The sequence below is a fragment of the Exophiala bonariae genome (genome assembly GCF_035927105.1).
Source record: "Exophiala bonariae strain CCFEE 5792 chromosome Unknown scaffold_1, whole genome shotgun sequence".
Classification (NCBI taxonomy): Eukaryota; Fungi; Ascomycota; class Eurotiomycetes; order Chaetothyriales; family Herpotrichiellaceae; genus Exophiala; species Exophiala bonariae.
Genome location: NW_027042476.1, coordinates 1,489,732 through 1,511,711, shown reverse-complemented (window position 1 = coordinate 1,511,711; position 21,980 = coordinate 1,489,732). Strand labels below are relative to the sequence as shown.

At 50.9% G+C, this 21,980-nt stretch overlaps 10 protein-coding genes across 10 annotated transcripts; 4 read left to right on the top strand and 6 right to left on the bottom strand.

Moving 5' to 3' along the window:
- Window positions 1-865: 865 nt before the first annotated feature.
- On the bottom strand, window positions 866-1,675 carry LTR84_000536 (uncharacterized protein; the record flags this gene model as incomplete). Its single annotated transcript, XM_064844166.1, has 1 exon — window positions 866-1,675. The coding sequence occupies one exon, from the start codon at window positions 1,673-1,675 to the stop codon at window positions 866-868; it is 810 nt and encodes a 269-aa protein (XP_064712026.1).
- A 1,390-nt stretch (window positions 1,676-3,065) lies between these two features.
- On the bottom strand, window positions 3,066-3,798 carry LTR84_000535 (uncharacterized protein; the record flags this gene model as incomplete). The annotated part of the gene is made up of 2 exons (XM_064844165.1): window positions 3,066-3,571; window positions 3,633-3,798. 2 exons carry the CDS (start codon window positions 3,796-3,798, stop codon window positions 3,066-3,068), a joined length of 672 nt encoding a protein of 223 aa, XP_064712025.1.
- A 1,427-nt stretch (window positions 3,799-5,225) lies between these two features.
- Window positions 5,226-6,445, bottom strand: LTR84_000534 (uncharacterized protein; the record flags this gene model as incomplete). Its single annotated transcript, XM_064844164.1, has 2 exons — window positions 5,226-6,359; window positions 6,419-6,445. The coding sequence occupies 2 exons, from the start codon at window positions 6,443-6,445 to the stop codon at window positions 5,226-5,228; spliced, it is 1,161 nt and encodes a 386-aa protein (XP_064712024.1).
- Window positions 6,446-7,319: 874 nt separating this feature from the next.
- Window positions 7,320-8,834, bottom strand: LTR84_000533 (uncharacterized protein; the record flags this gene model as incomplete). Its single annotated transcript, XM_064844163.1, has 1 exon — window positions 7,320-8,834. The coding sequence occupies one exon, from the start codon at window positions 8,832-8,834 to the stop codon at window positions 7,320-7,322; it is 1,515 nt and encodes a 504-aa protein (XP_064712023.1).
- Window positions 8,835-10,102: 1,268 nt separating this feature from the next.
- Window positions 10,103-12,624, top strand: LTR84_000532 (uncharacterized protein; the record flags this gene model as incomplete). The annotated part of the gene is made up of 2 exons (XM_064844162.1): window positions 10,103-10,504; window positions 10,555-12,624. 2 exons carry the CDS (start codon window positions 10,103-10,105, stop codon window positions 12,622-12,624), a joined length of 2,472 nt encoding a protein of 823 aa, XP_064712022.1.
- An 823-nt stretch (window positions 12,625-13,447) lies between these two features.
- On the top strand, window positions 13,448-14,566 carry LTR84_000531 (uncharacterized protein; the record flags this gene model as incomplete). The annotated part of the gene is made up of 3 exons (XM_064844161.1): window positions 13,448-13,685; window positions 13,746-13,819; window positions 13,877-14,566. The coding sequence occupies 3 exons, from the start codon at window positions 13,448-13,450 to the stop codon at window positions 14,564-14,566; spliced, it is 1,002 nt and encodes a 333-aa protein (XP_064712021.1).
- A 1,334-nt stretch (window positions 14,567-15,900) lies between these two features.
- Window positions 15,901-16,478, bottom strand: LTR84_000530 (uncharacterized protein; the record flags this gene model as incomplete). Its single annotated transcript, XM_064844160.1, has 2 exons — window positions 15,901-16,404; window positions 16,458-16,478. The coding sequence occupies 2 exons, from the start codon at window positions 16,476-16,478 to the stop codon at window positions 15,901-15,903; spliced, it is 525 nt and encodes a 174-aa protein (XP_064712020.1).
- A 769-nt stretch (window positions 16,479-17,247) lies between these two features.
- Window positions 17,248-18,235, bottom strand: LTR84_000529 (uncharacterized protein; the record flags this gene model as incomplete). The annotated part of the gene is made up of 3 exons (XM_064844159.1): window positions 17,248-17,846; window positions 17,905-17,976; window positions 18,031-18,235. 3 exons carry the CDS (start codon window positions 18,233-18,235, stop codon window positions 17,248-17,250), a joined length of 876 nt encoding a protein of 291 aa, XP_064712019.1.
- Window positions 18,236-19,538: 1,303 nt separating this feature from the next.
- LTR84_000528 (uncharacterized protein) lies at window positions 19,539-20,350 on the top strand (the record flags this gene model as incomplete). The annotated part of the gene is made up of 3 exons (XM_064844158.1): window positions 19,539-19,677; window positions 19,836-20,146; window positions 20,225-20,350. The coding sequence occupies 3 exons, from the start codon at window positions 19,539-19,541 to the stop codon at window positions 20,348-20,350; spliced, it is 576 nt and encodes a 191-aa protein (XP_064712018.1).
- A 610-nt stretch (window positions 20,351-20,960) lies between these two features.
- Window positions 20,961-21,954, top strand: LTR84_000527 (uncharacterized protein; the record flags this gene model as incomplete). The annotated part of the gene is made up of 2 exons (XM_064844157.1): window positions 20,961-21,170; window positions 21,265-21,954. The coding sequence occupies 2 exons, from the start codon at window positions 20,961-20,963 to the stop codon at window positions 21,952-21,954; spliced, it is 900 nt and encodes a 299-aa protein (XP_064712017.1).
- Window positions 21,955-21,980: the final 26 nt, after the last annotated feature.

Sequence of the window (21,980 nt, the reverse complement as noted above, 5' to 3'; positions counted from 1 at the left end):
TGAAGTCTGCACCATGGATGAACTCCCCCCGGGGCTTGATCATGTCCAGAACGGACAGGCTCAGGCGAGATGCAAATCTCTCTCGCTCTCGAAACTCTCGTTCCAATTTATTCGGATTTGTATATCTCATGCAAGGCCAGCTGTTTGGAGAAACATTCGAATTTACGCAAACTGGTAATAAGTACGAACAATTATGAGGTATCTCACTTGCATTATTATTGATGCCTGTTGAAACACAAATCCAACTCGATCCGCACTCGCTGGAGCATCGTGTCAGGCCTAAAGAACCCGTCACCGACAACCCCCAACTTTTCTGTCAGAGGCTTGCTCCTTAGCGTATTGCTCAGGGTCACTAGGTGGGTGGCCCCTCCAACTAGCTGACAGCCACTCCCTCTCGCTGAATCATCATCAATGCCTGCCTGGTTCCGCCGCTGGTTGACGGTTCAAACACATGATGGCTTTGCCTTCTAACCCGTCCTCTGCAATCCGTCTGGCCAGTTGGATGCGGTGGGACTGATGATATAAAATCACAGTCAGCCTTGCTGCACCACGCAATGGAAATTGTCATCGCGTGGCCCATCAAACGCAATAACTTAATCAGCCGGCGCCTAACATGGTGCAAACAGAATGAACCGTCTTCCTCCAAGGTACATCGCTTCGGAGCTTCACGGCTGTATAACTCACGTTCGAGCGTCCTTTGCCTATATCGAAACATTGTCGGTGTAGATGATCCCTTGATAAGCCCCACGGCAAAAAGATGTCATTGCCCAAACCTTGCTGCATTCGGTGAAGCTAAGTACATACCTCGTACTTCTCCCTCAACTTGTAGCACCAGGCCTGATATGTCACTCTCATGGAGACCTTTTCAGGGAGGTATTTCCTTTGCATTCCAGTCCCAGCACTTCCCTCTTCCGCTCTCATCCACCCCATTCACCACCTCAATCAACCTCTCTGCACTGAACTCTGCACTGAACAACTTCTCCTTTGGCGTACTCTCCCAGAACTGCTCACTCAAGCCGGTCTTGACCGTTCCAGGATGCAATCCGATACACATGGCGTTCTTCCCACTCTGCATTTTCAAATGTATATCAGTCGACCTGACAAGCTGGTTGACTCCAGCCTTGGATGAGCGGTAACTATACCAACCGCCCAATCGATTGTCGCCGATTGAGCCCACTCTAGCACTCATTAGTGCAAGAACCGCCGAGTCCGGCAGCCCTGACAAAGCCTCGAGCTTCGTCGCCTTGCGTGGCAGAAACCGAGAGAAATGCTTCACCAACATCATCGGCGCCAGAAGATTGAGCTTCAATGTCTCCAGCGCCGAGTCATATTCGATCTTGTCCGGCGCCCGTTCAGGATACAGCATACCAGGAAGCATGAACGCAAGCCTCAAGTGAGCCTTGGCCTCCTTCGACTTGTCATTATACCTGTCCTGGCAGTAACCTGCCAAGTCGGAGATGGATGACTCTTCAAGCAGATGGCATTCACGCACATCGAGACGCCACGCTTGATCCTCAGATAACTCTATATCTGACAGGATCCTTTCCTTCGTCCCTTGTAAGTCCGACCGTGCCGTTGCGACAACGGGCACACTAGAAGGTAAAGTGCGTAGAAGATGGCGCGTCAACGCGAATCCTATTCCCCTCGACGATGGCGTGACCAATGTCCATGCCATATCAAAGCCGACAAATCCAATAGATCCGTATAATATTCAGTAACCTTAAAAAGGTCAAGATTCACAAGTACAAGTCAATATCTAGAGCTCGGATCCACTTCCACCTCCACAGAAAAATAAAGGACCTTGGTTTTTCAGCCCACGATGGTCAGAGCTTTCCCACCGATCGTAGAGCTACAAGCCCCCTGAAAAGATGCCAGTGCATCCCTCCCCCCAAAAAGCACGGTGTGCAAGAACGCAAATCAACGCCCTCTGGCGATCGCGGTCGGTGCCGGTCCTTTCTTCGGAGGCTCGAAAAACGCCTCAAAACCCGCACTGATCGCTCATCGACCCAGAGAGACGATCACGGGGGCTTTGACACGATAGTTATTGTCTACACGACAATCGGCCTTGGGAATATTGAGTTGAACGAATCGATCACGCAGACCGCTAGTTTTCGCTCTAGGAGCTGGGCCCCCTGAGCGGGTAGTGAACCTGGGCTGGGCGATGGATTGCTGTCCTCGAAGAATGATGAGGAAAAGAAAGGATCGCGTGTCGTGAGATCGTGAGGGCGAGAGCTGTGCGCGCCTGACTAGACTGGGACAATATGCGCGTATGCTACGTGTTCCAGAGCACAATATTTATTTGGCAAGTAGCTTCAATATGTGGGGGAAAGCACTACTCGGATAGTTCAAGAAATAAATATCCATATATATATCCATGTACCTATTCAATGGGAGCCTACCTACACGATCGATCGGCGAAAGTGGATGATGATGTCGACGATCCGGGTGCTCCTCTGCAGATCGGGAGGACGGGGGACGGGGGATCGAAGGAGTAAAGTCTATTTCTTCTCGTGCCATCAAAGGACCTCTATTCGAGCTCGCATTTGCATGAGTTATAGAACGCGCCATATCGCGTGTAGCTACAGCGAGTACCTTGGCTTCTTAACCCAGCTTGTAGATTGTCGACCAAGAAGTAACAACCGGTTCGTCCGGTCAGTCGTGGGTGGTAAAACGCTGCTCAGGTCCACGGAATTGCAACTGGGAGGATTGTGGGAAATGGCAACGGTCGTCGGTTTTCATGATTCAAATCGTAATCTCTCGTTATTCCTACATGGGCTCGATAACTTTCTCTCTATCAAAAAAAGACAGTTCCCAAAACGCCAGTACTTTGCTGGAGAAAACGCTAATATCTTGGACAAATGCACAGCATACATCTCTTCTTTCAACCATTTCCTCCTGTCCCAGGCGTCCCTCTGGATGGGGTGTGTTTTTGCGTGATGTTTTTCATGCTGTGAAACGAATATCAAATCCTGTGCACCGTCTTCCTCTTTTTCAAAAGCTCCTCCGACCTCGACACATCTCCTCAATCTCACCCCATCTCCTCAAGTCTTGACCTCGTCCACATCTTAGATAGAACCGTAACCTCTCTTCTCATCAATCAATCTGTATCTCTCTTTCTCTTTGCGATCCGTGATCACGCACATGGCGGCCAACAAGGTCATCACATCAATCGCGACGAACCCAAAGAATGTAGTGAAGACAACGTCAAGAAATTGGTTGGCGAATCGACCAAAGGGAATCATGCAGCCTCCGAGTCGAGCGGCAGCGGAGGCATTCGGACAAGTAATAGTGTCTCTGACGAACAGAGCTGGGTTGTCGTAACCGCAACACTGGAAGCGTTCTTGCAGCATTGATAGCACATCGTCGGGTTGTTCGGTCCAGACCGGAGCCAAGTTCTTATGTGTCTCGAGCGTTGAGAACCAGATTGCGCAACCAATTCCCAGGGTGAGAGCCGCGGAGAGGACGATGCCCCAGCAATGTGCAACAAGGTAGGAGCGGTTAGTTTTGTTAATCAAGGCGGGTACGGCAAGAAGAGAAGTAATGAACATGATGACGGCGTTGACCATAGATGCTAGGAATGATGTTAGTTAAGATGCTTCCGCCACTGTACCAAGTAACAGAAATGATCTTACCCAAGAGAGGACAGTGATCAAGAAGGACATTGGGTGCAACATTGTCCACGTTGTTGCTGGTCTTGATCTTGTTTTGGGTATAAAGAGGGATGATCAGGTGCAGGACTGCGCAAAGCAGGAAGGCCAGTTCGAAGCCGACGAAGACGAGTAGAATCTTGTTCACCATGGCTGCTCAACCACCACCCCGAGGGCTGTCCAAAAGTGGTGGGAAATTGAAGAATGGTATCGAGACCTGCTCGACAAAGTTTTTGTGATGCGCTCGATCTGGTCGAGAGGGGATGGAACGGTGGCGGCAGAGAAAGAAAAGAACGTGTTTGCTGGAGGATTAATGAATGAATGGATAGGTAGAAGAGAACGCATAGATGAGAATGAGAGAAGTGGACGAAGCGCAGCTTCAAGGGGAGTCAATGCAGTGTCAAGGAGGGCACGGTTGGTGGAGGTGCAAAGCATGCTGTGACAAGGGGGCGCTTCAGGTCTTGAGTCGTTTCAGAATTGATCCACTGGTCGAGGCCGTCTTGTGCACCGAATCCTCACCTGATGAAGACCGCGTGGCCGGTAACGATCGGTCTAGAACTCTGCAGATCATGCTCACCATGTAGTGACATCAATCAGTATATATTTCATTTGAAGATCATGGATGAGACGAAATCGGCCGAAGAATGATGAGGGATGCTAAAAATGATCGATGGAGTTGACAGGAACGCATAGAGCAGCCTTGGTCAGAAGACACCGCCAGTGCCGCCGGCATGAGTCAGCCACAGACATCACTGGCACTGGTCAAGGCTTCTTATCACGTGCGCCCACTACATTAAATCATCCTTGCACAAGGACGTGGCCTGTCTACGAGTACATTATTCCGTTTCGAACTTCCCTTTCACGCCCCGGAACTGTTCTCGCTTGCGAACCAGTTCCAAAGGGTCCCCACAATCACCTCCAGGTGCTTGTACTCGTACGCATATCGACGTCTGATGTAAGAAGCTTGTGTTGTAGATAGCGGTCGGCAATGAAACAATAATGACAAATCTAGCATCACGACTTAATTCTTCTCGGTAGTAGCCGATCATTCCGTCGTGTATATATGGTACAAAATTTCCAGTTCGTCTGTTCATTCCGACGCTGGTTTTTTAGGAGTAGCCCTTTGGATTTTGGTCGCAGTCTTTTGAAGCTCCGCACCTCAGTCGAGAGTCAAGACCTCCAAAGACGACTGTGGTCGCAAGCAAATGGTCCCACAAAACCCAGATTGCATATTAGAAAACGCCCGCGTGCTCCTGTATTATCTTCGTAAACAAGCTTAGCCCCGAACGCAATATGCTCAAATCGAATACCTTCCAAGGGGAAATGCCGAGATGTCCAATCAATACCATCTTAGGAGGTATCAAACGCGTAGGTACACCTAGTCATTTTTGACTGTATTGGACACATTGCTAGTCGTGATGTGATGAAAGAGGTGGGGCACCAAGCTTCGTAATCGACTGTGGTCGAGATCAGAGAAGACAAACAATGAAACCATCATGATGTTCTGAACCCCACTGCATCTGAACAGTAAAAGTCATGGGTGTGGAATAGGTATGTCTCAATACTAGGCACATTGACTCATTCAACGATCATCGCCTGTGGCCACTCTAGGTGTTCTTGCCACGCCTCAGGCACGATCTCTCGGATGGATTCCAGCATATACTTTGCCCAGCCCACGATAAACCAGGTCTTCTCATTAGAATCTGTGGTCTCTGACCAATAAATAAGCACACAATAGTGGGCAAGGATAATGATGGCTTCGGGCTGTTTTTCTTCCAGGAGATCTAAGAATCGTGGTGAGAGATTGATTGGCCAGACAAAGGTAGCGAGAACAGTTCCTTCGCCACGGTCTCTGAGTAAGGACACCTGAATGAACGTACTGAGCAAAGAATGGATGGCTAGGTCATAAGCCTGAGCAGATTCTGGGTCTTGTTCTTTCGAGTTGCAAATCCGGAATAACTTGGTGATCTGTTCGGTGTGAGGAAATCGGTAGGCGGCGGTGTTCTCGATATGTGCCATCTCATCCAATAAGGGTTTAAGGAAACTAGATCGAAGTGCTTCGAAGTGCATATTCAGCACAATATTCGCACCTCTCAGGAGATAAAACCAGTGTAGAACCTCGCTGTTCAGATCTCTCGCTTTAGCCTTTGTGCTAGAAGCGAATGCCAGAACAATAATCAGGCAGGAAAAGGCGAAAAGCGCATGACAGTTGGTTCCATTCACATGGGGTAACGTTGCTTGAAAGTCGTTCAGTCCGATGCTTTGATGAGAGCTTCCGATCACAGCATACTCTGCCATCCTCTCCGGGTGCAAAAAAGCCAGATGAAAAGCCGACACTGCCAGTATGCCTCGGAGTAAGAAATGATGCTTGAATCCGAGTTCAACAGCATGCACTTGCCATAAGGCTCGTGCCTCTGGTGTTCGGTCGTTGGCAAGATCAAGAGCCACGACACTGGAGAAGTGATGCATCAACCGAAGATCTGTAACATCCAAATCGGTGGTGCTCTTCGTGCTCACAAGATCCGGCTGCTTGAAAAGGTCGGCCGCTACCTGTGATGGCGTCCTTTGACTAATACTGCCTGAGGTCGAGCGTTCGAGCTGTTGTCCATGTTCGCCATTACCAGGAGAATTACTGGCCCCAGGCGATAAGGAGAAGTCGCAAAAGATTTGTCGGCGCTCGCAGTTGTTACATGTTGGGTGCTGCTCGTTGCACTAGGGGTGGTTCAGTGATTTGGGAAACCTATGGGGAGTTGATTTGCATACCTTGATACGCCGTACCTTGCACTGGCTACAGCCATTTTTAGACTTGGTATGAGAACGTCGTTGATTTTTTGGCGGCATCAGACAGAAAGAGATTGAAGATTATTGAGTAGGAGGTTGAAGCTGGAGGAGATCATTCCTTGCTTGCACACTGTCTGGCCAGTTGTTTCTTGTCGCGTGTATCTCGTGTTATGCGCGTCCATGCAAACTCATGATCAAGGCGATCAGAAACAACACGCGTGTGAGATTGGGGTGTTGAGCCGTGTCGTGAGTAACCTTCTGAAGTTATTGCAATAAGCTACTCAGTACAATACCAGGCAGTCACTTATGGGAAGGACAACCCCGGAGTGCTAGATCAGGCTAACAAGTTTAGTTGGATCTCATTTGGCACACTGAGTCTGGCAAACGTCAAGCCAGTGCCGCCGACTCCGAAAAGCGAGAACCAGATTCTCAGCTCCAGTCCCAAATAGGGTGTTTAGGTAAGCACCTAATCCACACGAGTGAATACTAAGTATCTTACTCTAGACCTAAGGCACCGCGCGTAGGCTCGTACTCCGACAGCTACCTACCTACCCTCATCATTCATGAGCCGTGTACATTTCCCCTATCTACAGCCGGCTTCAATTCAAAGTCAGAGGCAAACTGATCCAATTGTATTGGCATACATTAACTTCTCTCCGGACAGCTTCGATGAAAATAAGCAGCCGGTTTCTCTAGTTCTAGTATTAATTCATGGCGCCGGGAGAAGTTGATGTATAAATGGTGCCAATGCTATGGTCTGACAAGAGCGACATCATACTATATGGCTCAGTATTGAGATCGTCGTTGGAGTTGCACGTGAGAGACGCACTGTGGGCATTCCATGGTTTGATTCCAATACCACTCAGAGCAACAAGGTGTAACAATGCAGCGTCACCAGTTCTTGGGTCTACGAACACGGTTCTCACGCTGACGCTTCTCCTTGAGAACCGTTCGACGTCGTTGCTTCCAAGCACGGCTATTCTCACCTCGATTTTCCCAAAATTTCTTTTCGAAATCACTCTGATTCTGAGAAGGAGTTTCAGCAGCAGCCTTGGTGGAGGATTGACCACGCTTTGAGCCAACAGCCTTTCTCGAGTCCTCCTCCTCATCGTCTTCATCCACTTCATCTCCCGGGAGACCGGTACTTCCGTAGCTATTGAATCTGCTTGGATAGGCCGTGTCAGGGGTGGGTGCTGCACTCCGCAAACCTCGGGACCTGACGTCTTGCGAACTGAAAGGAGTTCCAGGTACTCGAGACTCTTGGTCAATCTCATCCCCGGCTTGTGCGTCGAAAAAAGAGAAGGAAGTCGACACTTCTAATGACGGTTTTGCGATATCCTGAGACGTAGGCTTTTTCGGTTTCTTGAACAGCGCCTCTAATGGATGAACTTCATCCAGAGCAGGGGTTCCCTTCTGCTCGATATCGCTGTCATTCGCCTCACCCTTGCTCACCGACTGGTCCGCGTCCGAGTCTGAAATCGACGATGACCCTGAACTGCTAGTCTCGTCATCTTGTTCATTTACGGGCAGTGAATTGTTTTCTTCTTGCGAGCCTTGCGAAGATGAGTCTTCATCCTTGTCTGAGGACTGCGAAGATGGTGGAGAAGGCGATCGCTGCGGCATCTTGGCTGCTGATGGTTTAGAGCGAGTAACCGAGGCCGTCGTTTGTCGCAGGCGTGAGACCCTTTCGGGCTCCGGTTCGATGACCTCACCAGCTTCATTCACCCAACCTTGCCCTTCCATGTATTCGAGATGTCCTTTGATACCCAAACCCACGTTGTCGCGCAGGAATGACGGCTGCTTAGATGACCTGGCAAATTCATGGACCACATCACCACTCTTTTTCCGTTTGATCTTTTCTTTTTCTTTCCCCGAGCCTAGGCCATCTGAACGATTTTGAGGCAACTTTGTTCTGAAGAGAAGTTCTTCTTTGTCTGAGTACTTGGATGCTGGAACTTTGGTCTCTCCCTTGCGGAGTTTCGCCGATTTCGACTTGGCCACCTCTGTCCATCCGCGCTTGACCTTGCGCTCAGCAGGAAGCTCGTGCCCGGCTATTACATTGAACTGCTTCTTCTCCTTCTCCGAGATCTCGGACTTCTTGGCCTCTGCTCCGCTTTCTGTAGGTGATGTTCGTTCCGTAGATTCTTCGATCCGTCTGCGCTTGTTTGGGCGGGCCTCTTCGACCTTGATTTTTTTCCCTTTGAGTATGGCGCCATTAACCTTCTTCTTAATTCTCTCCGCATCCATGACTGGGAGATCAAGATAACCGTAGTTGTTCTCCGGAAAGGTCGGTATGGTATTGAAGGAAATGTTAGCCGCCGAGTTGACGAGATTCGGGCCTAGAATGATCGGAAGTAGATCTGGATTCAAAGGAGTAATATGCAGTCTGGTGAAATCCTCTCTCATGCTGGCCAGTAAGACTCAGGTCACTCACAGCAAATAACTAGCATGCAGTGGTGACAAGAGTTGTCGAGAAATTATGCAAGAACAGACCGAGGCCGGTCAAAAGATATTTTGTGGCTTCTGAGTGATGAGAATTGGAGAGCACCTCAATTTTTGGAGGGGGACGGAGCCGAAAGCCAGGCTTAAATGGGCGCTAAGGGCTAAAGAGGTGTGGTCGGCATGCTTATCCACTGCCCTACCAGGAACGAGGGGATTCAGTAGTACTACCTCGTAGTAAGGTACTCGTAGGAGGTACACTGGAAATCCAGTTGCTCATGCGGTCGGAATTCTGAAGAGGGGCCTAACCCAGCTCAGGCTGTAACTCTGACCGACCTACAGGTATCTAGTGACCAAACTCCGCCGGGGAAACTGCTGTGTCAATGTTTGTGATGAATCTGATAACTAAGAGTCCACCAACCCCAAGTTCATAGTCCTTCAGTAACCTTGAAAGTTGGAAGTTGGAAATACCTCTGGTAGTAGTTTATGGAATCGAGACCAACGGTCTCATGGGGTCCGAGGCCCTGCATGATTCATTTTAACCAGTCCGGAGAACTAACTAGTTGATAATAATGCCCCTGTCAGCGGATAAAGGCACTCCGTATCGTGATCGCTCAATCCACCGCTATCACCAACCCCCCATCCTCCGTGCTGAACGGATACAGCCGGTTCTGCAATGTGAATAACTCAGCTCGCGGGGCTTCGGGTAGAACAATAATACCTAAATGATACCTGCGCTGTGCCTACCACCCCCCATTGATTACAACCTTGCCCCTACTCCCACTACTACTACTACTACCCATCATTATCCTTCCCATCCATGCCCACTGCCCTCCGCTCCCAGGTTTAAAGCCCAGGTTTGCGTATTTGTACTTGGCAGCTTCTGCAGCCTACGCTTGTTCTGCACCACATCCCATCGCATTTGTCTATCATAATTTACCACCTACTACATATCTTGTACCTACTTCACATATCGCCAGTCTCTTTCCTACTCGCTCAATCTCTATTCTGGGTCCAAGTCCGTGGAATCCGTCCGCGATCCCATTTCAGTACACTCTCTTTTTCACAAGGATCCCGCTCTTTCCGACAGTGTACATTCTCCTATACAGGAGCAAATCCACTGACTCGAGTGTCTTGGATAGCACGATCAAGGCATAGAATGTTGCGATGATCTCACGATATTGGGGTGGTTGAGTACTGGGAGACTGCTCAAATCATTCAAGAACAAGCCCAACATGGGAAATTCTCAGACCAAAGAAGCACGTGGGCAGGGCAACTCCGACTCTAGAGTCAGTGGGAATGCAAGTCCTGTCTTACGGCAAGATACACCGTCCAATACTTCCGAGCCGACTATCCGAGCCCCTCATTCCTCTCGCCAGCAACGACGAGGGAGCCGACCTGACTTCTCATTTCTCGGAATTGGCGGAACCAATGAACAAGATGCCTCTTCACTTGAAGCCCGACGGGAGAACAAACAGGAGAGGGAAGCCAGGAAAGCCGAAAAAGAACGGGCAGCCAGGCTCAAAGAGCGAGAGCGCAGTATGAGGGAAGAGCACGTCGATGGCGGCTATCTTGTTACCCAAGGTGTGTACGTGGGCAATGAAGACTTCAACAAGGGAATGGTTCGACAATTGACGGTAAGCCAAAAGGATAGTGTGAGTCGAAGGTGCATGCTAATTACCTACAGATTGAGCGCAGGCTGGCACCCTTCTGGAGAGGCCTGAACGACTTTTCGGATTCTTGGGCCGAGCACCAGCTTATGGCTGCGGCACGTGGAATGGAGATACCTCCGGCTGACGAGGTACCTCCCGAACTCGAGTATCGCCTCACCAAAAGGACTCCCTCCGACAAGGACAAGGATAAGTCCCTACAATACCTCACTATCCCCATAGGACCTCGATCGCAATCCTTCCAGTCAGATGCTAGCTCCGCACCTGTGTCTCCCACTCCAAACTCTCTCCCATTACCGGGTCTATCACCACCACCTCCTTCCAATTCTCCCAGTACCAACATCTTCAGGACCCGTGCTAAAACATTGGCTTCTCTAACCACCTCTTCTCGGAGCCACTCTCAGGTTGACATGACCCCGCGCGAATTTCAGCTACCACCAGACCCCTTCGTCAATGGACAGCCAATCGAGGTCTATCTGTATAAAGACGCAACAGAATGCCCCATCTGTTTTCTGTACTACCCGCCATACTTGAATACTACCCGATGCTGTGAACAGGCGATCTGTTCAGAGTGTTTCGTCCAAATAAAGCGTCCTGACCCACATCAACCTGAGCATGAACAGCCAGATCCCAACGCTCCCCCAGTCTCCGAAACAGAAAGGGAAGCACAGGCGGAAGGTCTCCTGGTTTCGGAAGTTGCGACCTGTCCATATTGTAAAACACCAGAATTCGGCATCACTTATACACCCCCTCCTTTTCGACGTGGGCTTACGTACGGTACTGGGTCGCAACCATATCAAGTCATGTCTGCGAGATCATCACAAACGTCTGTTTCATCGGGAACTCTATCACCTGGGCCTGGACGCCGGCGGGGAACCTCCCTGTCTGCCAGTGCTCCCGAGGTCATCACCACAGACAAGATTCGCCCTGACTGGGCGACGAAATTAGCCGCGGCACGTGCACATGCAGCTCGACGTGCAGCGGCAGCTACCGCTTTACATACGGCAGCGTACCTTATGAATGGGCAAAATGCCGTTGAACCAAGAACTTTCTCAACTTTCAGTCGACGTAACATGCTTCGCCGCACGACCATTGAGGGTGCGGAGCCTAGCCCTAACCCAAGTTTGAGTGCACTTGCTCTGCTTGCAGAGAGACATGCATCACGTCAACCAGAGGCCGCTTCTCCTGCAGGCGCTGAGGGAAGACCGAATCCCTTCTTACCGCCAGCTCGTGGTAGTAGTTCAAGACGTAGTCGAATGGACGATTTGGAAGAGATGATGATGATGGAAGCCATCCGATTGAGTCTAGCAGCGGAAGAGGAAAGGCGAAAGAAAGAGGAAAAAGACGCCCGGAAAGAAGCTAAGAAAAAGGAAAAGGAGTCGAAGAAGGCTGACAAGGCGGCCCGCAAAAGCAGTCTTTTCACAATGAACTCCAACACTAGTATTGGCGACTCGACATCCAGTTTGATGGAAAGGTCAAGAAGCAATCTTTCTCTCGGAGTCGATGACGATTCAGTTTCTGGTAAGGGGAAGAATGTGGAGCGCGGTGGAGGGGTTCCTATGGAGAGATCCTTGACCGACGAAGACAATCCCCGACCATCTTATCTTCCGGCATTGTCACTTTCTGGAACCAGTCAAGAGTCTTTGGCATCTTCGATTCCTATTCCGTTGGCCGCTGAGCCATTTCGTCGCTCACACCTCCGACAGATGTCCAATGCTTCATCCGCTTCATCATCCTTCGTCGAATCTGGACCAGCTACATTCTCGGGAACTGGAACCCCGCCTCCAGGGAGTCTTGAGCCGATGTTTAATTTTCGGTCTCTTGCTGCTATGATCGGTGAGGAAGAGAAAGGTGATGGCAGTGCACACGTGGAGCACGCGCGATCCGAGCGGGATTCATCTCCAAGTTCACTTGATGAACTAGCGAAAGCGCAGTCATCTACGAAGTTGGCGAACGCTACAAAGGACGGAGACACGAGTTCCGATGCGTCTTTGGAGCCCGACTCACGGAAGAGTTCGGCCGATGTGCCTGTAAGCAAGCAAGCCGAAGTCAGGCTAGAGCACGCTGAGGCAGCGTCAAATTTATGAGGACAGCAGGAGCAGCAGTTGAAGATGAGTGCGTTGTGACTGTCACCATTACCAAGGACCGTTTGCTGCATATGGGATGGGAGTTGGATTTGGGGAGGGGTCAAAACTCAATCGCTTCGTTTTGTCCCATGGAGCCCATGATACATGGTGCATCCTTGAGGACCGTATTAGATTGTTCCAAGTTGGGAGCAGTGGACACCACAAGAGTCGAACATAAGTTGGAGTGGAGCAACAGGCTACCAAAGGTTTACGCCCTTGATGGCTACAATCGAAGCAACACGGATATGTTTGGACCAAAACAAGATATAGACAATTGATGATTTATGTTACAAACGCAACCATGACATCTCCGGGTTGAGCACAGAAGTGTTGCTTGGAACTACCCGGTGGATGCTTACCTGACTGAGTATCAAGTCGTACTACAGTGATATCAGTAGTGTTCCGGTTGTGACCAGTGAGACATGCTCTACAGGTTTGAAGTAATGGTTGAATGTGCACCTGTGATTGGTTGTCCGAGAACGCGACACTCAATTTCACAGAGGACTGTCTCCATCGTGATTCTCCCTCTCTACCAACCACTTGATGCCCCGTCTCTACGTACCCTCTGTATTTGCTGTGAATTGGGATTCTCTGCAAAGCCAGCAGGTTGTTTGCTGCACTGTCTTAACCACATCACTATTGCGGTGCCTCCATTCCTGACCTCCTACTTTCTGCATCCTCCTGGTACTTCCTGGCCCCATGGCCCACTGAAACCTCTTGACATTCAACCCGCACCCTCCATACTTGACCTTTTCCACGACCACACCACCATCACAACAAAACCATGTCTCCGGATCTAAACACCGTGCCACGTTCTCCTCGAAGCTCTTCGACCTCACAGGGAGCGTCCGCAGCACCCCCACCATCATCAGCAGCAGCACCAGTGTGGCCTCAATCGGCTTCGAGAAGAACCTCCACCCAAATGTTACCTCCTCCCCTACCTGTCAATGGCAGCCTACCTAGTTCTCCGCGTCCTGCTCAGGCTACACTGGGGGACAACACAGGAGTGGGCATCGGACCAGGTCAGTCGCTTATCACATAGTGGTTTCTCCCTCGATGCCGCCGCTAATCAAACAGTTCAGGCCCTATAAGACATCCCAGACCTCTAACAGCGGCCGAGCTACATCTTGAGCTTGAGAAGGAGCAGGAAAGCATCGTAAGCACATGTCCATTTTGTCGCGGGATATCTAGTTCATGTTCTGACAGCATTCAGGTGAACCGTCTCACTCGCGAACTCTCCGCTCTAAGAGCACAAACAGCGTCCGTGGCCTCGACTACTTCGTCCACTTCTGATCACTTCTTCTCTTCCAGTGACCCATATACGTCCACCACAGGGACTGCCACCACCATCATCCCGACATCAGCTCGACGCCACCGCTCTTCCTCAAATCTGTCCACACGATCCGCCAGATCCATTCGAGAAAGTCTCGCCAATGCCACAAACACCAGCGTTTCTGGAGTGGCTGCTCCTCGAGACCAGAGCGTCCAGGCGAGCAGCAGACCCAGCATGGAACTTAGCAGACCAGACATGAGCCGACAAAACTCCACATCTGCGTCGGGTTTCCGCTCTTCGTCTCTCACGTCTTCCCCGCATGTTAGCCAGGGTGCATATAGCGCATACACGTCCTATCCACATCGAAGTTCTGTATCTTCCAATCCAAACACGCACCCTGCTCAGACGTCCAGCTCTGAATCCGCCCCGACATCCGCCTATCCTCGCAGCCCGAACTCAGGCGCCGCGGTTGCAGCAGCCAGGTACGAGGAAGCATCACTTCAACGTGCCGAATTGGAAGCTGTCAAGAGAGAAAACGAACAGCTTCGAGCTCGGGTCAAGGAACTGGAGAGAAGTCTGCAGAGATCCAACGAACAGTCCACCGGTCTAGTGACACCCACACCCTCATGACAAGGATTCGGGACTATTCAACAAGCCTGCCTTTGTCTCAAATTGGTGGTAAGTAGTATTTCACTGAGTGAAACTGGCAAACATGACAAACGGTCTTGTCCAACCAGGATCAGAGTTGAGATGTGATATAGTGAGGTTTCTTCTACTGCTACTAGACACAACAAGTTCAAACAGCTTTAACACCCTCGAAATGCACTCTAACGGGGGCAAAATTACGCCCTCCCACCAGAAATAATACGAAACGACGGCTATGATATGGATGAGAATGAAATGGCACGACCGAGGAAATGACGAATTGAAATTGCGTATTACGACGACTCTATGGACGGTTAAGGCGAAAATGGAACGAGAGAGCGGCTGAAATGGAGCTTTTGTCTCTTGAACAACTTGAATAAGAAATCGAACATGGAAAATCAAAGCGGCGAAGTGGGACATGATCACTCGGGCATTGCACCAAGCTTGCATCCATTTCTTGCTGCTTCTGTTTGTCTCCAGAATTGAATTCGAAACACCAAAAATACAGTGGTGATGGTCGTTTCTCCCCCCCCTCTTCTTTCATCGGCTTTGCGAGTACTTCCTTTACCAATCGTGTGATGTGCCTCTGATGGTCTTTGATGCCCCATGTTCCGGCTTACGGCTAGCTTTCCTCCACTCGAGCAGCAAGGTGGAGAGGATCTCTGCCATTGGGTAAAAAACATTATCTCCGGATACCGTGCGCTATTCCTCTTGCTAGCTCTGAGCTCGCGCTGTGTTTGAACGAAGCGTCGTGTACCTGGTAGTGCCAACAGGGTAATTCTTTGGGGTGACTACCAGAGTCTTGTGAAACCTCTGAGCTTGTAATTTCCCACTTGGCATTCTGTATATTGTTGGCGAGAAGAAGGGGTCTCCTTTGGGATGGCCACTTCCTCAGTCTATCTCGGTCAGGGTGGCCTCCACACGACATCCCATCGCATACGGTTGGTGGGCGGTAGTATTGGGTTTCGACGACTTGACTGTGTGCGTGGTGAATGTGCGTAACGGGGGGTTGGCGGTCGGCTTTTGCAGATGGCGTCTTGCCTGCTGTCGGGGTTTGGCGAAAACAAATCCTCCTACTGCCTCAAGAGCCCTCTATGCGTTCGAAGGAGCCGTCTATGAGAAGACTTTGGAGGGTATTTGTGGGATCAGCAATACCTCGAGATAGCTTCGCTTCAGTCGTGTCAGTCCACTGGGTCATATCCGCCCATCGAAGAACTGTCCCCATATAACCGCCTCAATCTTCGCAAAGACGTTCTCAAACAGCCCAACTGAGTGTCAACCAATTGCTGCTCCGGCGTTCAAATCTTGTGAAGCTGATTTCATTTTAACTCAAGTAACCTTGGCTCTCGACCCACCGATTTGGATTTCGACTTGGCCTCGTCCTTCGCCGTCGTCAAAGCATCCTTGCCTTCGGCAACCTTATCCTTGACAGTCTGGCCCAGTTGCCTAGCCCTATCCTCAACATTCTGCTCTAGGTCTCTGGCCTTGGCCTCAATTTCGCGGCCTTGCTCCGAAGCTCGCACTTTACCCCAGACGGTGGACAGGCGATCCTCGTACTGTTCACGTTTCTGCGCCCAGTCGGTTTCCTGAGCGTTGCGCACGAGCTTCTCGACTTCGCGGTTCCAGCGGTCTTTCAGCACCTCGGTCAGGCCGGCTTTGCGGACTTCATATGCCGGTGGGTCTGGGAGTGGCGCAGGAGGGTCGATGACGGAGTTGAGCAGGTTGGATTGCTGGGAGAGTAGGGTGCGCTGGACGTTCCTGTTTGCTCGATGGATGTAGAGGGAGAAGTAGAGGATGGAGTAGGTCAAGGTGACGCCTCCTAACTGTGATTGCTGTTAGTAGACTCGCAGGAGGGGAGGGAGGAACCGCGACTGACGAAGCCTGTTGTGAAACCCATTGCGATATGTGAGCAATGTCAAATCCTGTGTGAATGAAACTCTGAACTTGTTGCTGAGGTGGGGGAGAATGAGTGTGTTGAGGTTGAAGTCAGAGAGAGCTCGAGGTTGAACAGCACGAACGATAAGCTTTTGACCTGGTATGTAGTCGGGCAGGTGGGCTTCCAGTAAGATATAAATTTAACCCTGCGGTCGTGGGGAGCTAGATGACCGGGAAAAAGTATGAGGCGTGTTCGTGGCGGTGGGGAGTGTGCAAGTGTTTTATCCCTCAGACCGAAGATGAGAAAAGTCACAGCTTTCTTGCGCCATATGAGGTAGTACTGTAGTAGTACGGAGCAGTAGATCATGGATGAGCATTCCGGTCCGGCAAAGCGTCGGTCAAATTCGCCGCCAAGCCTTTTCCTTGCTGCTTCAGATTTATCGCTCTTGCCGCTTCACATTCGAGGGATTTACAGAACTTCTTCTACTACCACATTGTTGTAATGATCTTGGGATTAGTATAGAGTGTCACAACTACTGGGTAGTTGCCCTGAATACTTGACTTGATCACGGAAGACATGATCCGAGATCGCCACTTGGGACTTGGATACGAAATACTACCCACATCGTAGGGAGGGTACCGCTCAACCATTATTCATTCGCTAAGTATGCATTAAGCTCATCATCTCATCAATCAGTCTGCCAGAGGACAGACTCCCACGTTCATGTACTTCTCATCGATCCTCATTCGAACAGCTCTATCGATGGGCGACCCCCCTTGACCATCAAGTTCTAGAGTTTTCTGAGGCCAATGTCCTGACTCGAGCTTTGAGATGGTGGCGATCCTTGTGGATTTTCCTCCCATTTGACATTCCGTACATTGGCTTGCTGCTGGCGAAGACGTCTGTTCTGCTGGCCACGTCGCCATAGGAAGAAAAATGCCCCTGCAACAAGAAGCACGCCACCCACCACGCCCACAACAATTCCAGCAATTGCACCACCAGAAAGGCCTGAAGAAGACCCTTTTGACGTGGTCACTGCACCGGAAGCTGTTGCGGAGGCTCCTGCAGCTGTGCCTGTCGAAGTCGAGGTACTGTTGTCATCGTCGTCATTCTCGCTAGGGAGGTCGAAGTCATCGGTTGTGGCATTGAAGCAGGGAACCTGTACGGTGAATTGGCTGGTTGCAACGTATGTGATATCGGCGCATGCGTAAAATGTCTCGTTCAAGTCCGTGTCAAAGTCGGAGGTGTACTTGATTTGCAGAGTTGCATTCGCTCCTGCCTCAACATCCGCAGCCGGATTGGGTATTGGATAACATTGATGTCCCTCATTGAGCTCCGGAATTCTCGTGGGTGCTATGAGAGTCTCGAAGTCATCGTTTGAGAGAGGATCTGTATTGGTGATTGATTAGCTGACCATGTCTGGTAGCGAGTTCTATCTTATACATACTGCTGTTGTGCGAAATCGCAACCTGGATTTGCCAGGATTCATCTTGTGCTACCAGTGCGATCTGTCCATTCACTTCAATGAGTCAGCATGGGCATCGAGTTATAGCCGTGGAGATGGAGAATGTACACAAGGGGAAGACGGTTCGGTTGCCGACACTTGCAGCAGAGCCACAAGGAGCATGGTTATCGAAATCAGCACCCCAAAGACGATCCGGTGGCCACATGAATGCTACCGGACCCATCTCTCGGGCAGCATCGTCGCCATGGTCCTGTGCGAAAGCTAATCTGGCAACGAAGCCCACAGAAGTGATAAGGCTTGCAACCACGTGCATGTTGACTGGACTATGGATGAAGAATGGTGGAGTTGTTGGTCTGCTCGAATGAGAGATATTTAGATATGGAGGGAAAGGACGACATCTATTTCAGACCCTGGACGTGGGCGCTTCGGAAGATATAGCACACCAACCAGCTCATCCTCTATGTAGGTTTGAATTCGGCCACTTGGTAGGCTTGCACGCTCGAGCAAGAGAAAGGGAAGGAAACCGCTAGTGTGGCTCAAATGTGACTAGCAACGCCGACAACGGTGTGAACCCACGTCTAAGCATCTTGGGAACAATTCTCTCAACCAATTGTGGAGCTTGGAGATATTCAACTAACTGATGGATAGTCTTTGGAGCAAAGCAAGACGGTTTCTGTCAGGTGAGGGACCAAAGGCACCAAAGGCACCAAGCTGATCAAGAGCATTGGCACATGAGTAGCCTTTGATGGCCTCCAATCAGTAAGGCTGCCAACTCCTTGGTGTAGGCACAATCTAATCAGATTAGATGCCGGCCCAGCCGTCGAAGTTCTGCCAGACTCGCTTTTATCGGAGCTATGCATGCCATCAACCAACAACTGACATGTCATTTGGAATCCATATACTGATCCTCGGCAATTCATTTTTTCCCTCCCAGTCTTTTCATCCAATCTTATCAGATAAATCACTCACTGCCAAGATCAATGGTTTCTTTCCAACAGGACCGGGTTCGTCGCTGATTCGTCAAATTCCGACCACCAGAAACCCCGGCCAACTCTGTGTACCATTTCTCGCTTAATCCTCTGCTGTCTTTCCTGTCCGAGAACAACACTTTCTCGTAGCAGACGGCTTTCCTCCCACGCATCGCATGAGCTCGTACATAGCGTGGATCTATGCTCTGCATACCTCTCCAGACCATGTCTCGGTTCGCGGAACCACAAGCTGGTCATGGATGCCAATGCCCCACCCGATCACCCATGTGTTGCAGCTCACCCCGGCCATCGCATCCAGCCATGATGTTGGATGGCATAATATGCTGCCCCTGCAAAGCAGAGTAAACTTAGCTCGAGCTTGCCCTTGGCAGGGCAAGCTCCGGGATACGGAGGGTAAGATAAAGACCATTCATTTCCTACGAGTACGAGCACCATAATAAATACATGGGACCCAGCCTCAGCGAGGTCGAGACTTGTTCGTTCCCTTCAAGTTTCGCAAGAGCTCAGAAGCCTGTCCTGTACATTCCTACCCACTTCCTGTGCGGTATCTCACTCGTTTGACCATCTTCCCGTACTTCTACTACTCTGCCAGTGTTCGAGCCACTCAGGGTTTCCCCCCTCACCACCATGCGTTTATCTATCCTTGCTCTCACGGCCGTTGCCGCTACCGCTTCAGCCACGGCCTCACTCTCCTTGAGGGACACAGAAGCTCTCCTCCGCCGCCAGGCACCAGGGACCCCACAGTATGACTGCCACGCGAATTGCGGTAAGTGACTCTCTTTCTGGGATCCGGAGGCAATAGCACCCAATGACTGCCAGATCAAGAGAGCTCTCAGAGGACCAAGGCTCCGATTGCTCCATCACCGCTTCTTCGAATCAAGAAGTCCTCCAAACCGACCAGCATCTAACATGAGACATGAGCAGGCGGCGTCATCACCATCGCCCGAACCGAGAACTACTGCGACAACAGCACCTTCACAACCGAGCTGGAAGCCTGTCTGGAATGCGCGCTCGAGTTCAACATCTGGCAGTACTACGGTGAGAGTGTGGGTGCTGCGGCTGAACGCTGTGGGCTTGACGCTACGCCGGTGGCCGCTGCGAATGCGACGAGCACCAACGGCACCGCTTCGACGACATCCTCTTCTGCTCCTACCGGTAGCACCACTTCGGGCTCAGGTTCGGGCGCTGCAAGCACCAGTGCTTCTGCGACAGCTGCGTCTTCGGGCTCTGCGGGGGTAAGTGTCTCTTCGATTTTCACCATCTTTGATTTCTGCGAATATCGTGCTGACTCAGGCCTCCTCTCCACTATCTAGGCTGCTAGCGGGACCGCATCCACGACCGCTGCGACCTCTACATTCACCGGTGCTGCGAGTCACTTCGTTGTCAGTGGTGCTCTAGCACTAGTCCCCTTTGGAGCGTTCTTCCTCGGTTGCTTGTAGTTAGATTAGGCAAGAGGAATCGCTCAAGCGGGGTGTGGAGATCAACACATCTCGCAGGCGTAAGGTATCTTTGTAGTTCTATTGCCCAGAGAAGTCAGAATGTTGGAGTAGGAGACATGATCATATTCAATCAAAGCCACCCCAAGATATCGTATGGCCCTTGTCCTCGTTATGATATGTCACCTTGTATCATAATCTAGAAACATTGGTACCATCCACAACACAAGATGATACATCCGTCCCAATAAGACTATAAAGATATTCGTGTGAAATGCAGAAAACTATCCAGAAACACGGATCTGTCATCGGAGAAACATATCCGAAGTCACCTGGTGATTGGTGGAAGGGCAACCACCTCCAAAAAGTTCACTGGGCACCTCTCCGACCAAATTATTCGAGTTCATGCATGCAACTTCAAGTTTGTCTCCTGACCCAGCCATCAATAACTACCAGTCTCCCACCCACGGTCAGAGAATTGACTCCAGTGATATACCAAGGAGTCAGATAGGAGGCTCTACTACTCAGCTACCTGGAAACACGATTTCTGCCTGCAACACCTCCCGACTCCCATCCAAACCGACAGGCTTCGGCCGCCGCATCTGAGCCAGCCATGTCGGCCATCAAGTACCGCCATCTGTCACGTTCGTCGTCACACCGACAAGCTCTGCTCCGCAACCTAGTGACATCTCTGATCGAGCACGAAACCATCTCCACCACCTTTGCCAAAGCGAAAGAAGCCCAACGCATGGCCGAGAAGCTCATCACATTGGGAAAGAGGAATACTGGCGCTGCAAGACTTCAAGCCCAGGCGATCTTCTATGTACGTTCCACCTCGAGGAGGGAGAAACTCCTCTGATCAATCTATCACTGTGTCACGGATACTAATCTCGATGTTATTGTTTTCAACTTCACAGGAACCCGAGAAACACATCCCGAAACTCTTCGGGCCTCTACGTGAACGCTACGCGAGCCGACCGGGCGGATACACACGAGTGCTACGGCAGGAGAATCGGGCGAAAGACCAAGCGGAGACGGCGATCCTGTGTCTGGTGGACGGGCCCAAAGATGTGCGGTGGCACATGACGGCGCGGACCCTGGTGCACGAACGCGAGAACGATCGATCTATGCATGAGATGACACTGATGAACGTGCGAAAGGTGACGCGGTTTCGCGAGGGCGGGCTCGAGTTGCTGGAGGAGGAGGTACGGAAGCTTGAGCGTGGTGGTGGTGGAGGTGGAGCAGTGGCGGCGAAGGAGGCCGGGAAAGAAGCAGAAGAAGACGCAGAGGATGAATGGGAGGACATTGACGACGAGGTCATCAAGCACAAGGAGGCGAGGAGGCGGAGATTGGCCAAGGAGCGAGAGCTGAACGGCGAGGAAGTCGAGGCGTTGAAGTCGGACATTGCCGAGGCCGGCGATCGCGACGATCGGAAGACGAGACGCATGAAGTGGAAGTTGCGCGAGATCGAGAGGCGGAGGGACGAGTTGGCCAAGGAAGAGTTTCCCGTCTCCCTCGCTTCGTCGATCCGCATTGGTGGCAGTCGCAAGCGGAGGAGGTTGGCCGCCAGACAGGCTAAGATCACTAATATCACTGTTGAGGCGTGATTGAACAATGGTTGTTCGGATTGTTT